General features: G+C 53.1%; 1 protein-coding gene across 1 annotated transcript in view; it reads right to left on the minus strand.

Annotated features, from left to right (window-relative positions):
- Positions 1-16120, minus strand: part of SYNE3 (spectrin repeat containing nuclear envelope family member 3) — an 86364-nt gene that overhangs the window by 22779 nt on the left and 47465 nt on the right. The window contains exons 5-8 of the mRNA XM_047736453.1: positions 11120-11281; positions 9166-9513; positions 5283-5419; positions 3972-4146 (exon numbers count right to left, since the gene is read on the minus strand). Of these exons, the coding sequence (XP_047592409.1) occupies positions 3972-4146; positions 5283-5419; positions 9166-9513; positions 11120-11281 (822 nt within the window). The remainder of the gene's footprint in view (positions 1-3971; positions 4147-5282; positions 5420-9165; positions 9514-11119; positions 11282-16120) is intronic.

A 16120-nucleotide genomic window follows, 5' to 3' on the forward strand; every position in this document is an offset into this window, starting at 1 on the left:
ATTCTAGAAAGATAGTACCTCTCCCTCTAGCCTGGCATAGGTCCTGGTTAGCTTTCTACCCCAGTGAGATGGACAGGATGGAAACACAACTGGGCTCCAGTGGGAAAAGCACCTGTCACTGAATCAAAGCCAGCCCTGACACTGTTGCTGTGTGACCTTGAGTCCCCTCTCTGGGACACAGTTTCCTTAACAGTCAAAGGATAATGATTTAATTGTCCTGCTTGCTTCCCAAACATCTTCCCAGGACCCAATGTAACGGCAGGAATAAGAACAGAAGAGGCTAGAATCCACCATTCTAGCCTCAGCTCTGCCTCTCGAGTGACCTTGAAATTGAGTGTCTCTGCCTGACCTTGAACAAACACCCTAACTTCTCTCTGGTTCTGGTCCCTCAACAGCAACATGAGGAGGAAAATGATGGAAATGGAGACCAAAATCTGTACATGGATATTCAACATATACAAATGATGAGAAGGAAAACTGGAAGCAACCTAAATATTGTAAGAAAGGAAAAGCATATCATGCAGCCATTTAAAGTGATGACTTTTTGGAAACATTTTATCTTTTTTCCTTAAAATTTGTTCAGTTGGGACGCCTGGGTGGCTCAGCTGGTTAAGCAGCTGCCTTCGGCTCAGGTCGTGATCCCAGCCTCCTGGGATCGAGTCCCACATCGGGCTCCTTGCTCAGCAGGGAGCCTGCTTCTCCCTCTGCCTCTGCCTGCCACTCTATCTGCCTCTGCTCACTCTCTCTGTCAAATAAATAAATAAAATCTTTAAAAAAAAATTTGTTCAGTTGAAGTATAATAGACCTATAACATATTTCAGATGCACAATATAGGGATTCGGTATTTGTGTACACTGTGAAAATGATCACCACACGAAATCTAGCACCATCCGTCACCATAGAAAGTTAGGATTATTTTTTCCTTATGACAATGAGAGCTTTTTTTTTTTTTTAAAGATTTTATTTACTTATTTATTTATTTGGCAGACAGAGATCACAGTAGGCAGAGAGGCAGGCAGAGAGAGGAAGAGAAGCAGGTTCCCTACTGAGCAGAGAGCCTGAAGCGGGGACTGGATCCCAGGACTCTGGGATCATGACCTGAGCAGAAGGCAGAGGCTTTAACCCACTGAGCCACCCAGGCACCCCGACAATGAGAGCTTTTAAGATTTACTCTTTTGGCAACTTTCACTATGCACTACAATAATGACTATAGTCACCATGCTGGACCTAACAGCCCATGACTTATTTATTCCGTAACTGCAAGTTTGTACCCCTCGACCCCCTTCACCCATTTTGCCTACTCCCAACACCCCACCCCATTGGCCACCACCATTCTGTTCTCTATATCTACAAGTTTTTTTTTTTTTTTTTTTTTTGAGATTCCACATAGAGATGGGATCGTGTGGTATTTGTCTCTCTTGGCTTGACTTGTTTCATTTAATGTAATGTCCCAAGATCCATCCATGTTACTTTCAGTGGCAAGATTTCATTCTTTTTTATGGCTGAGTAGCATTCCATTATGTATGCTCGGACCTATCTATCACATCTGCTTTCATCCATTCGCCCATCAGGGGACCCTTCAGTTGTTTTCAGGCCTTGGCTATTGTAAATAATGATGTCATGAACAGGGAGATGCAGATATCTTTTCAAAGTAGTATTTTTGTTTTCTTTAGATAAGTACCCAGAAGTGGGTATTGCTGAATCATAGGGTAGTTCTATTTTTAATTTTTTGAGGAACTTTCATACTGTTTTCCACCATGGCTTCACCAATTTGTACTCCCACTGACTGTGCTCAAGGGTTCCCTTTCCTTGACATCCTCATTGATGCTTGTTATCCCTTGTCCATCTGATGCTAGCCATTCTGACAGGTGCTATCTCACTGTGGTTGTGAAATGCATTGTCCAGATGATGAGCGATGTTGAGTACCTTTTCATATGCCTGTTGGCCATCTGGTTGTTTTCTTTGGAAAAATGCCATTCAGACCCTCTGCCCAGTTTCTGCTGAAAAATTTGCCTATAGTTCATGAAGTTTCCCTTATCCGTAACACATTATTTTTCTCTTGCTGCTTTTAAGATTCTTTCTTTAAAGTTTTGACACTCTAATTATCATGGGTCTCCCCGAACCATTTTAAATGATGCCCAAAAAAAGCTCAGATGGGTCAACTACAAATATCAGAATACACAACTATATAACATGATCCCAAATACACAAAAATTGTCATGAATTATTTAAGGCTTCTGTCTAATGGTGACCATATTGCACAGAAATGACTAGATGGATTTTCAACAGATATAAAGTGTATTATTTGGGATTGTCTGACCTAAAATTGATTTTTCCAACACATGTAAGATCCTCAGGCCTCCCCCAAGTGAATTTTATGTGTGTTGAAGGGCCCCTAGAAATACCAGGTTGGATAGAAAATGTGATGTTGTGTCCCTCCACATGTTAAGAGTGGTCCTAGGGTGCATGGGATTGTGGACGCTTTCTGCTTCCTTCTTCACAAATCTTCACATCTCCAAGCAGGCATGACTTTCATAACCAGAATGAAAATGAATATAAAGCAAGGCTTATATCTGACATTCTTTTGCGTGTCCTCCCACGCAGTGTGTCTTAGAATCCCTGGACCTAGTATTTTATAGACTAAAATGGTTGAAAGTATTTCATGGACTTCAGACCTCCACTGGGTACCATCGGGCAGCATTGATGGGCTAATCCGAGCTGCCATGTTGATGGGGGTTTGTGGGAAACGCTGAGGTCTGCTTGCCCAACACTCATCCCTCCTTCTTGCTCACCCAACAACCAGCACTGTGTCGGATGGCAAAGTGCCCGGTTACGGGTGCTGAAATGAGTTTCTAGGGTCAGGATGGGTCTGCCTCTACCCTGGATGCCACAGCAACAAAATGAAACTTCCAGATAAGTTCTGATTCCCCGTAAACGCTCAGCTTGACCAGAAACACAGTGTATCTAGCCTGCAATCCCCAAATGTCAAGCCAACTCTCGGTTTTCTCAACACAAACAAGGCTAACCGTCAGCCAGTCAGAGGTTTTCTATCTGTCTTTTCCTTGTCCTTCTTTCTTTATCCTATTAAACCTTCCTGCTGTCTGCCCCATTTTGCAGTTCTCCAAAAGGAGGCTGTCCGCTTCATGAAGTGTTAAACAAAGTTGGTTTGTCTCCTCTCAATTGTCTTCTTTAATCATGTTTGACACCAAACCATCTGTTTGGTATAAACCAGTCCTGGCAAACCCATCGTTCTCAACCAGTGATTGGCCGAGGGAAAGTCATGTGACCTGGCAACTGAGCTGTAAGGAATCCCCTGGGGCTTCTGGAAGGATGGTTTGCCTCCCTGTTCAAAATGGTGAATAGAGAAATCCTTTTTGCCCCCATACTGTTCCTTCCTGAACAAGATGTTGTTCATGGGAAGATGCAAGCTTGCTGTGGTGGCAGCCATCTTGGGGCCATGAAGGGAGATACAGCTTCAAGCTAGAAAGAGCCTGGGTTCCAGAAGATACTGTTGATCTGTCAAGCCAGTCCTGAACCACCTGAAAGTCTCTGGGTTTTAAGCTACCGTTGGTCAGAATTTCTGTCACTTGTCACATGCCTCCTAACTGAAAACCACGCAGTAAAGGTAATGGCCTCACATGCCCTCCCTCAAAATTGCTCATGCTTCCCCCAGAGGACTGCAGGAGGATCCTGGACGGAAGGGGTGTGGGAGGGTTGGTAAAGTCCTATGGTCACACTAGCTACCAGACTTTGCCTTCTACCCAAGAACTGAGGATGACCTTGGTTGCTGATGACATTTCCTGTGTCTACTTAGAACTTGCCAGGCAGGGGTATGATGAACTTTGCCCAGATTTCTGGAGCACCCAGGATCACGCCTTTCACTGGAAGTAGGGCTGTGGTGTCGTGCCTAGCGGGCGTGGCCTCCCTCCTCCCCCCTGCACTGGTCAGCCCTCCTGGCAGGACGTGCTTACCTCGATCTGGGGCAGGAAGGTGTGAATGGAGGGCAGGTCTGGCAGGCTGGCAGTGATGTCCAGGAGCCTCTGCGCCAGGGCCCTCCACAGCTGCAGATCCTGTAGGGGCCGCTGGAAACGCTGCCACAGCTCCAGCCCCGTGGCATTGTGAAGTTTGGCGCTCTGCCCCTTCAGGCTGCAAGGGCCACAGAGGGGAGACACGGAAAGAGGAGAGAGTGGGGTCAGTCCAGAACTGAGGCCTCTACCGGGACTCCTGCAGAGCCCAGCGCACGCTGTTCCCGCAGCCTTCTGGGTGTGGCTATGGGGCCTCGGGGGTCTAACCGGCTGGATTAACGTGTGCTGGAAGGAAGCCAGTTCTCAGACAGACCTGCAACCCAGCCTCACAACCCGAGAACTCAAGCCTTGAAGAGGAACCATGGAGCCCCTGGCCTGGTCCAGCCCACCGCCAGGCACCTTGAGGAAGCTAAAGCAAAATCCTTTCCTGAGTGAGAGACCATCATCCTGGGCCCTAATAATTTCTAGAAATAATCTCTCAACTACGACATCCAATCACAGAGAGCCAGCACATAAAGCCTCAGCAGGAGAAGCTGGAGGGGAGTCCCTCGGCTAGCCGTGCAAAGGAAGTTCATGGCCCTGCCACGGCCTTAGCTTCCCGCAGGGGATCTGGGCCCCTGCTCTGAGGTACAGATGCACAGCAAGTGGGGAGCCCCCGAGTTCATTCAGAAGGAACCTGTGTGTCAGGTGGAGGGAGGAGAGGTGCTGTGGATACGTGGACAGCGTGCTGTGTTTACAACTGCTCTGAGGCTCCTGGAGTGAAAAGAGCTACAGGGTGCAAACTGGCACTGTGCTCGGCTCCAGCATGGAGTGTGCTCTGATCTGCTGGTCTTTGCTGAGCCAGGACCCTGGAGCCCCAGCTCGGCCTGAGCCCATGGACCGAGGGGGAGGTAGAGGCTGGTCTGAAGACAGGCTCAGATGCTGAGTCAGCACCGTCTGCAGGCAGGGGGATGGTGCTTGTCTACCCAAAAGCCCTCCCTTTGGGCCATGACTTGGGGGACGCCTCCCCAGGGCGAAGCTACACGGAGACCGTATGGAAATCGGTGAATGAGCCACGCCTCCTGGAACAAAGCCAAGTCCAGTCCTTCTGGGAGCAAAATCCCTGGGATTGAGGGGCACCAGAATTATGTTAGAGTTCCCAGATTGTAAGAGAAAGCAAACAGGTTTCCCAGCGATGGCCTTCGAGGCAGTCAGAAGCCCCCCTTGCACGTGGGGTTCAAGGCACACCCTGAGTCCCGCCTCCCTTGGTGCGGATACCTCTGGAACTCCTGGAGGGCAGCGACCACGCTGTCGGAAAGCGGCTGTGGCTCACAGGAGAGGGCGATGAGCTCCTTCAGCTGGGCCTGCAGCCGGGCCACCCGGGGCTCTTCGGACGCGAGGGCCATCCGTGTCGCCTGCGGCACACAGACCAAACCAGAGGGACGCGGGAGAGTCAGCAATGGGGGAAGAGTGCGGCAGGTGGGAGAAGCCCGTCACCCAGGGCAAGGACTGGGGTCTCCAGAAGCTCAGCCTTTGCTCTCCGCTCTGGGCCCTGATTTTGGCATTTGCTCTCACCAAGCTGGTTTTTGTCTCTATCATCCCAGACCTCAGTAGTGTCATGAGGACCCGCACCTAATAACACCAATAACGAATATCTTGGGAACGCTGCACCCGCCGAGTGCTCTGGGTGTCCCATTCACTGAAGCTGGGCAAAGGCCCTGGGAAGTAATTCTCTGGATCCCCACTAAACAGCCAAGGGAAGCTCTGGCTAAGAGTTTTCTGCTGGTCGTGGGGCCAGTAAGCCATGGACCTGACGTGGGAGCTGGGCCCCTCCGGCTCTGAGACTCTGCAGCATTAGAGGAAAACAACAGTCTGAGGTGCTTTGTGGATCTGGTTCGTTATTGGCAGACTGACCTTGACCTTGATGCTTGCTGGGCCCGTGCTCAGTAGGAGGAGAGATGGGGTAGTGGAAAGTTCGGGCTTTGGCATGGCACAGGCTGTCTGGGAAACCCCCTCGGCCCCTTCCTAGCTGGGCAACCTCGGGCTGTTCCCTCACTGCTAAAATGGGGCCACCCCCTTGACCAGGCACTGGGTACAGGGCAGGAGCCTAGCCGTGCCGCTCCCCAGCTGCCCCACATGCAAGCCTGACTGAGCCTTGGTCCAGATTGTTCACTCACAGAGACCAGCAGCAGCTCCAGGCAGCCTCAGTCTTGGGTGAACCACAAGTAAACTGGAACTGGGACCCGCAGGGAGCTCAAGGGAGCAAGATCAGCAGGAGGGATGGGAGGCGGCAGCCAGGGGCAGGAGGGAACGCTGTGCAGGCAGCGGGCTGTGGAATCTGCCTGGGCAGACTTACTCATGCTCCAAATTATTCTTGTCTGTATTCAGTTATGAAGCAAATGTAATGAAATCTGTGCGTGTTTTCATAGAAGAGGAAGACACAACTGGTATGTGTGAACTCGTAGTTTCCAAGCCAGTCACGAGGAAGCCCCGCACATCAGCTCCCTGGAAGGCTGGCCAGCCTGTGGACAAGAGCCTTGGCCGACGCCGGGCAGGGGTCTGCGGTGAGGAGCAGAACTGTGGGCAGGGGGCGCCTCGGTGGCTCAGTGGGTTAAAGCCTCTGCCTTCGGCTCAGGTCATGATCCTAGGGTCCTGGAATCAAGCCCCGCATTGGGCTCTCTGCTCAGCAGGGAGTCTGCTCCCCTTCCTCTCTCTCTGCCTGCCTCTCTGCCTACTCATGATCTCTGTCTGTCAAATAAATAAATAAAATCTTTAAAAAAAAAAAAAAAAAAAAGAACCGTGGGCTGCCTTGGGAGAAAGGCCCATCCAGACCCCACGACGGTCAAGAGTCAATGTGGGGCCGAGCAGGTCACAGAAACGTCAAGTGACCAGGGACAGACCAGCAAGGACCCACGGTGGAAGGCTGCCTGCCCACACGCTGGTCTGGCTCAGCCATGTTCCTCATTAGACAGAGCTGCCCTCCTTGTGAAATAAGGGGGTGGGGGGGCTCTTCCAGCCCTGCCATGCCCTTTCTGCACCCATGAGGTGGGCATCTTTAGTGGCTGGATTGTTGGGATGCCCACGAGGGGGGCCGTGTGAAGCAGCTGTGGTCAAGGCTGGGTTAGACACAAAACCGCTCTGACTTCAACCTCAGCCGCTAAAAGTCTCCCTGAAGTGGATGAATGGTCCCGCCCGGTCCTCCTGGGGATGCCACAGACCACTCCCGGCCCCTGTTCTCCGTGGGGACGGGTCTTGGGACTGCCAGCAGAGAGACCAGGAGGTCTCAGCCTGTCTGAGCTCCAGTGTCCTCGTTCCTGGTCCTTGTCTCTCACTATGCTAATTTCCTAAAACTGGGAGTTGAGGGTTAAAAGCATGTGCTCTGGATTCCGACTGTCTAGGTTCAAGTTCAAATCCCTGCCTCCACCTGTAGAGTGCATAACCACAGGCCAGACTTCAACTCCTGAATGCCTCAGTTTCCCCATCTATAAAAGGGGATCACGGCAGTGCCCCCTGAAGAGGTCTGTCCAGTACTCAGCATGCTGGGTAAGCAATGACTATATCGCGTCGGTTTGAAGATGAGCACATCGCCCTTTCACCTGGGGCCTGACACCACCTGCTTCTCTGAAGTTTGCCTGTTTCTCATTTCCTTCTTGGTGCAAGGTGTGGCAAGCGTCCTCTACCTTTCACGTGCTCTTCGGGGCCAAGCCGGCTCCCAGCCAAACCTGGTGGGTTCCGTGTCCCCCCCCCCCCCCCCCCCCCCCCCCCCGCCTCCGACTCCGATGGCTGGCTTGGAGCAGGTCAGGTGTGTGTGCCTGCTCCTTCCTACAGAACACAGATAAGTGCAAACAATATCTGTGTGAGTGCTCACTCAAGAGCAGAAGTCTTGAGTCATAAATTCCAAACTTCCTTTTTTCATTGATTTCGGTGAATCACAACTTGACAACTTGATTGTAATTGAGAAGACATTGGAACCAGGTGGCACAGAGAGTTTGTAGGGAGGTGGTCAGGCTCCTGCCTCGGGACAGGCTTCCTGACACACAGCCGGGCGCAGGCAAGGAGCTGTCATGATGGGATAGTGGCAGGGCTTTCTAGGGCTTTCCTCCCGAGCTAGTCCTCCTTGAGCACCGGCTTTGGCATGTTAATGCTAAGCACTTTTTAAGTTTTCATCTGGTCATTTCTGTTCTGCATACAACTGAGGTTAAAGCACTTCTCCCAAGACCACGAGGTTAGCAAGGAAAGAAGGCAGGACCTGTGCCCTAGCAGTCTGACCCGAAAGCCCACGCCCTTGACCCCTGCACTCGCCACCTCCACCGGTGCCAGGCAGACGGTCCTAAAGAGGAAGCCATTCCCTCCAGACAGAGCTGGTCGCCGCAGTGGAAGCTGGTCTGCTATGAGGCTCGGCGAGCCTTACGGCCTATGTGCCTTGTTTCTACCCACACAAAAATGTGTCTGAATATGGGCGAGAGGAAGAGAAAGAAACCAAGTGACAATGCAGACTGGAGGTGGGACGTGGGCAGCTTTTCTGTTAGATGTTTCCTATCATAGCACTAGCGCGGAGCTGACCCGGTGAGTGAGTAAGTGAAGACAGGAGTGGGGGAGGTGGGGATCCTTTAAAAATCTCTCTGGGCGGAAGTCAGACCCGCTGAGTGCGCACACGGGTAGGAGGAAGGTGGATGCACTCTGACTGCATACTCTTGTCTGGGTGGGAAGCCAGCCCACCCTCCCGGGATGGGCACTGTCTGTGGGGTCTCCCCAGAACCCTAGCATCTCTACACTGAAGCACGTTCCCTCTGACCTAACTCTCCCTGCTCTGGGCTCAGGAAGCCCATCCCACATCCCACCACTGGGCAAAGGAATGGCAAACTCAAAGCCAATCCACCTCTGGGTCGTCGTGTGATCCTGGGGAGGTCGGGCTGGAGAGGTGAAATCTCTCTGGGCCTCAGTTTCCTCATCTGGAAAATGGGTACGAACACCCAACTTGTGTATTAACACCCAGGGAATCCAGGTTCCCGAAGACCCAAGGAAATCAGAGTGAGTGTGCTTAAGGCTTAGCTTGATTCTCCCCATGAGGCAAGGGAGCTCCACGTGGTGATGCCCCAAGGTGATGCCCCGAGCACACACAGCCCCCGGAGGGTCCATATCTTCGCCAAATTCTGCTTACCGAGTAGCGTCTCCAGCGGGCCACCAGGTCGTCCTCGGTTCCCGCCTTTGTGGTGGGCTCCAGGCCCTCCTCGGCCAGCCTCTGGAGGTCCTTCCGGAACTCTCCCAGCTCGGCCTCCAGCTGCCGCCGCTGCTGCTCACAGGCTCCCATGGACCTGAGCAGGCCTTGCAGCCGGCCCTCCTCCTCCCCACAGAGGACTCGCAGCTTCTCCAGAACCCTGCGCATGTCCTCCAGCTCCTCGGCGATCCTGTCTGCACCCAGAGGGGATGTGTTCTGGATGACACCCGCAGCCTGCTCCTCCAGCCGCCTCAAGGACGTCTCAGCCCTCGGAAACTCATCAGCGATGTCCTGGGGGGGGCCGGGCAGGGTCGGGCGGAGAAACACGTGAGCAGGGAGAGAGAGAATCTGCCACATTTCCCAGAGCCCCTGGGAATGTCACGTTAAACGCCCATCCCTGGTTAGGTTAACTCCCAGGTTAGGGTCCAGGGCGCCTTTCCAAGGAGTGCACTGTCTGCCTTAATGGGGTTGACATGCAACACGACGATAGGGTTCCCTTCCCTTGCCTTTTATACCCATTTGATTAAGTCCAGGAGAAAATCTCTGTTGGGTGTTTGTCTTTAACCCTCTCTGGTGTTTGTTGATCATCGTTTTTAACGAGGACAGAGGAAGCCTCAGAAGTAGGAGGGCGAACAGAGCCTAGTGACCTGTTTGGTTTCATTATATTCATTTGCGTGGTTATCTACTAATTATGAGCGAGTGCTGGCCTTCCATTCACGACAATGACCTCCATTTTCCCTTCAAATACAATGTTCATTCACTTTTAACGAAAAACAAATTTATAGAAACACCTTTCAATCTCTTTTGTTTGAAAGTGTCTTCCAAATATGTTACTTTTTTTGTCGAAGTGTCATTGCATGGGGTCAAGTATACAGATCTTAAGCATGACTGTTCAGATGGTTTTGAGAAACACTCAAGCCCATGTGGTCCACACTGTTCCCAAAATTTCTAATATCCCCAGAGCTTCTAGAACTTCACATATCTGAAGTCACAGACTATATCAGCTTTGGAAACTGGCTTCTTTTAGTAAAATACCCTCTAGATTCTTCCATGTTGTATATAGGAGTACCTCTTTTTTTAAATTGTGATATATATATATCCTGTTCCACAACATCTAATACTCTGCTGACTAAAATCTGAGTTGCTTTCAGTTTGGGACTATTATAAATAAGGTCTGGCAAATATTCTCATACTAGTCATGTAACATTTTTTTGGAGTCATTTTCATTGTGTGTGTGTGGTTTTTTTTTTTTTTTGAGTCATCTTAAGTACAAATATGAAATAAATGGTATAGGTGCTGGATATCTGTGGCAAAACTTATTATGCGATCCTTGAATTTCTGACGGTGATCCAACACTCCATTTACAGAAGACGTCAGAAGCTCATTCAAGGTCACGGCCATTCAGGAAGGCCAGAACAGACCAGGTCTCTCACCACCACAGGCCTGATGCCTATGCCAGGATTCCTTACCATGGCATTCTGACACCTGTGGGGGGTCACTCCCTTGTGGGGGCTGCAGTGTGTACCACAAGATGTATCACAACATCTCTGGCCTCCACCCTCCAGACCAATAGCATCTCTACCCCCAGCCCTAAGCACCATCTCCAGACATCGCTGGGATGTCCCCTATTTGAGACCCACTGGTCCAGAGACCACGCTGCCCTGGCCTCGGGTTTCCAAATGCCCTGCTGGCTCAGAGATCTCCAGAAAGCAGCTGAGCTCCCAAACATATTCCACTAGCTTCCATGCTCCTCCCCATGTGGGGGTCTGCATGCCCTGAGTTTTGTATCTCCTGTGGCCCCTAGGGCATCCTATTAAAGACATGACAACCCAGACAGAACCCCCGTACTGGAGCATTTCCTCCATGGCCCCTCCGATGGAGACACAGCCCAGTTTACCTGCAGTATGGAAAGCCGGTGCTGGGTGGACAGTTTGCAGCTGCGTCCCACACAGCTGCTCACCTTATCCATCACCGCCTTCAGCCACAGCTGGAACTCGTCCACATCTGCCTGGAAACGCTCATGCTCCCGGGTCATCTGCTCCAGCAGATCCACTCTGTCCTGCGGGAGGGGAGGAGAGTCACACCCTACGGAGGTCCCCTGGGCAGGCTGCCCATGGCCTTCAAGGCCTACCTGCCTGCTTCTGTGTGTGTGTGTGTGTGTGTGTGTGTGTGTGTGTGTGTGTGTGTGTGTGTGCTTAGGGGGTGTGAGATGCAGCCAACCTTCTGTCCTTCTGCTGAAGGCAAAGAGGTCCCAGATGCTCTCCTCTACCTTATTAGCAATGAAGAGACTCTTGGTCAAAGCGCGTCCTCACTGGGCCTGTCAACTCTACAGCTGGCTTTTTTGTCTTGCCATGTCCTGGGGGTGGCCCTCAAGACAGGCACGCTGTAACAACTCTTACTACACAAAACCATCACGGGAGCACTCACTGAGGTGCCGGGACTGCTTGAGGAACTTTCATGGGTATTATCATCTCCTTGAGCTCTCCTGACCACCCCAGCAGCTGACACTATTATTATTATCTTGGTTGGACAGATGGGGAAACTGAGGCACAGAGAGGTGCCTCAGAAAGCGCATGCCCAAGTCACCTGGGTAGGAAAGCGCCAAGGTTCAAACCCAGAAGGCAAGACGGGGCCAGCGGTGTCTGCAGGCATGCTAATAAACAGAGGCTCTCCCCACTTCCTCCCGGGTACAATGATGTTGCCGGCATGGCATGGGCTGCGGTTACCTCACTTTGCAGACAATCCCACTCTTGTTCTAACCACACAGGAATAAGATGGTGTCCTGAGGGCGGCTATCATCTGGGAAATAGCAGTGTCCCCACTGTAAGACCTGTGGGCCCAGGGACTCTGTTTCTCAAACACACCCCTGATCACAGCCCCATTTCTCTAAAGCCTTCCATGGCTCCCCATTGCCCATAGGCCCAGATTTCATGGCCATAGCCTACGGGTCAAGGGCAGGACCCCACGATGTGGCTGTAGCTCTGAGGTCAACACCCTGGGCTCAGGAGCCCCCTGCCCATGACCTAAACCCTGGCTTCCCTCCTGCCTCAGTCTCCCTATCTATACATGTGGTTAGTAACAGTCCCTGCCTCACTGGAGTGCAGTGGGATTAAATGGGTCAGAGCTCACAGAACCCCAGAACCACACTGGGTGGCTAGTCAGCCCCTAATGCCCATGAGCCTTTGACTCCTGTCACTTGCTGTCCCCTGTGCTCTTGTCACACCCAGCAGAGCGGGAGTGGGCAAGAGAGCAGCTCCGTCTGGATACGCTGACCTCCAGGCCCCACCTCCTCTCTGCCTTGGCCGGCCACCCCCAGGCTGAATGAGCGGCCTTCCCTCTGTCCTGTGCTTCCCTCCTGGCCTTGTCACCTTCTCGGCGAGCCAAGGGCTCCCTACACACCAGGCTGCCCCGGGCTGACTTCCTCTCCAGGCCCGGTGCAGGGTGGCTCTGAGAATGAACACTTCCCTAACGGCAGGAAGAAATCAACATAGAGTATGGCCAGCAGAGGGATGTTTTCAAGGAGAGCCAAGAAGAGCGAAAGAGGGGACTTCCTTCTCATGAGTGCCCGCTAAGTGCCTGGAACGGGACACACGGCATCTTATCTTCCCAACGGAGCGCAGCCCGCCCATTCTGCAGACGTCCAGGCTGATGCTGGGAGGTCACGTAACTCTAGAAGGGCCTTCTAGACAAGATTTAAACGGCCAGTGCCTGACTCCAAAATCCCGGCTGCAATCCGGAGGCGGGCAGACTAGAAGCTGGATGTTTTCTGGCCTGTCTGCCCCGTGGCATCTGGTAGGGCAGTTATGGAAGCGCCAGGCTGTGGCTCACAAGCCGCCAGAGACACACCCGTCCAGCAAGCTTGTATTCCAATAAAACTCAAATGTGGACGCTGGGATATGAATTTTGTATCATTTTCACATGTCCTGAAAGATTCTGTTTTTTGTCTTCCTCCCTTTAAGCGGGTAAAAGCCATTTTCAACTCGCAGGCTGTAAGAAATCAGGAGATGGAGCGGACTGGGCCCACAGGCCCTCGTTTGCTGGCCTCAGCTCCTCCTTGGCCAGGGAGCACGCAGTGTCCAGGAGGGCCCTGACCTTCTCCGAAACGAAGTCAGAAGTTCCCAAATGGCAAGTGTGGACAGACCCGTGGATTCAAAAAACTTCCCCGCCCTTTGAGAAAGTCCTCACCATACCTGGGAATAGGAATAGCAATTCATTTAGACCTTTGCGACAACCAGGACAGGGAGGAGGAGCTATCCCCATTTTGGAGATGGGGAAACCAAGGCACGGGACCAAGGCCCTCAGTGAAGAGCCGGGAGCCTCCCAGTAACGGACCGAGGCTTGGTGCACCACCAGCAGTGCCCAATGGGCGCCCGAATTCCAAATGTGGACCAAGAGCCCATGACCCGCTCCACACCTCCGCTGCTGGCTCCCTCTTCCCGCGGGATCGTGTGCCTCCATCAAAACCCTCTAAGAGCTACCCCGTCTGCAGGAAAGCCTCACTTCTGAAACTGGGTCAGGAATAACAAACAGAGAATCAATGCAGGTTGATGCTGACAGTGACAAGTGTCCCCCCCCTTCCCCCGAACGTGCTGGCCGGCCGCCCTGTGGGTGAGCAATGAGGTGCTGGCCAACGCTTGGGGAAGGCAGAGTCAATAAAAGTCTCCGTGATACTGAGCAGGTGCTCAGAGCCCAGCGCGGTCGAGAAGGGCAGGCGTCCAGACTTGCTCTGTGCCAGGCAGAACGGTCACAGGGCACAATTCAGCCACGGCCGGGCAGGCACCGTTGCTGGATGACAGGGGTGACAAATGGGGGCCTCCCTAGCCTTCCTGCATCAGACCAAACAATTAAACCATCTGTGGCGGACGGAGCTGTCAAGAATGTCAAAACCCAACCAATTAACAAGGGCAGCGTGGACTGATGTCTGTAGGTCTGTGCCAACGGCTCTGATTCACGGCCCAGATGCCAGACGGACACGCCCCCTTCGAGAGCCGCCTGGGGAAGCCGGGGGAGGAGGACGCTGCTGGGTGCTTGGCCCTTTCACAAAACAGAATGGGTGGTTTAAAAAAAACACCTCGTAGTAAACTAGCAGGACCCCGCTGGCAACCAGCCTGCTCTCCTCTTGACTCCCGAGGGCTGGGGTTGGCAGTGCGCCACACTGCTCACCTCAGGGCTTGGCCAGTGAATGGAGTCCCAGGGTCTCCCTCCAGGGGTGGCCGCAAAGGCCACAGCCCAGAGTGGCCCCCACGGGGCCTCTGTCCTCCTGTCCTCCTCAACACCGGCGGCTTTGCTAGTGAACGCATCGGAAGTCAAACACGGGTTTTCAGAGGGTGAAAGCAACCGGCGGCTGACTAGCTTGAGAAAAGTCGAAATGGACTCTTCGCTGTCCAATGGAAAGGCAGGTGTTAATGCCAGAATGTCTGCTACAGCTGGGGCCGTGACCCCCGATTCACGGGTTGCAGCCGAATCCCTGAACATGTTGGTATTTGGGGGCGGGGCCGTTGAGATCAGGGTCACTTGAGGCCATGAGGATGGGGCCTCCAGGATGGGTGCCCTTAGAAGAAGGGACAGCAGAGAGCTTACTGTCCCCCTCTCTGCCATGAGAGCAAGAAGGCAGCCATCGACAGGCCAAGGAAAGGCCCCTTACCAGGAGCCAAACCTGCCAGTGCCTCGATGCTGGACTTCACAGCCTACAAAACTGTGAGAAATACATCTGTGCCGTGGTGTTGTGTGACGGCAGCCCGAGCGGACGAGGACGATGCCGCGGAGGCCCACCCTGAGCACAGGCCTGGAGCCCTGGGCATTCTGACCCGGCCTCGTCCTGTCCCTGGGTTAGGAGCGTTTCAGCGGCCCGCCTCAGGACGGCTTTCTTATCTGCCTTGGGAGATCCTTTCATGCAAGGAGAAGCCTTTTTCCAACATCCACGGTAGGTGCACAGGAGGCATCTGGACCACAGTGGATCCTCAGGGGCCCCAGGACATGGAGTGTTGCCCGCCTTGCTTAGCACAGAGTTCCAGAATGTTCCTGTGGTCTAGGGCTGCAAGGCTGGGGTGTGCCCTGGGGGTTGGTGTCTGTGTGGCGGGGGCTCTGTCTCATTTCACTAATGAGGACCTTGGGCTTGGAAGTTAAATCTCTAAGGACAGCACCAAAGTTGGATTTGCTCACTAAATTCTGAGTCTTGGGGTGCCTGAGTGGCTTAGTCATTAAGCATCTGTCTTCAGCTCAGATCATGATCCGGGGTCCTGGGATCAAGTTGCACATCAGGCTCTCTGCTCAGTGGGGAGCCTGCTTCTCCCTCTCCCACTCCCCCTGCTTGTGTTCCCTCTCTCGTTGTGTCTCTCTATGGCAAATAAATAAATAAAATCTTTAAAAAAAAAATTCTCAGTGTTCGGGAGGTCAGGGCCCCTCTGGAATCTGGAAGAAGCTACGGCTCCTGCCCCGGGGCAAATGCACTCACGCAAGTCTGCAGAGAACTTTGGACGGCTCGAGGAGCCCGCCCTGGCCCTCCCCAGCCAGCACCTCTGGTCCGCTGCGGCCCGCTCTGGGGGAGACAGGCAGCTGCTCCCGCCCATGACCATGGGCTGACAGGGCTCCCCGTGAGTGGGAACAGAGCTCCCAAGGCTCTGGTGGCCGGGAAGCGAAAACCCAGCATCTGCGAGCTTCAGCCAGCAGCCGGAAGCCAAGCTGAATTCACTTCTCCACGAAGGACCAAGTCACCCTGCAAACATGGGAGCCCCCAAGCTTCTGCTCGACAGACCTTGATAGCTTCTCTCTGCCTCCCAGACACCACGGGAAGCACAGTGCTCCCTCCTCAGGGGCTCCAGATCTCCCACTCGCTGTTGCCTGCCACTTTCTCCGCGTGACCCTGAAGGGTGCAGGGCGAGGACCCGAGGCACCGCTG

Source organism: Lutra lutra, chromosome 7 (assembly GCF_902655055.1).
Source record: "Lutra lutra chromosome 7, mLutLut1.2, whole genome shotgun sequence".
NCBI classification, from domain to species: Eukaryota; Metazoa; Chordata; class Mammalia; order Carnivora; family Mustelidae; genus Lutra; species Lutra lutra.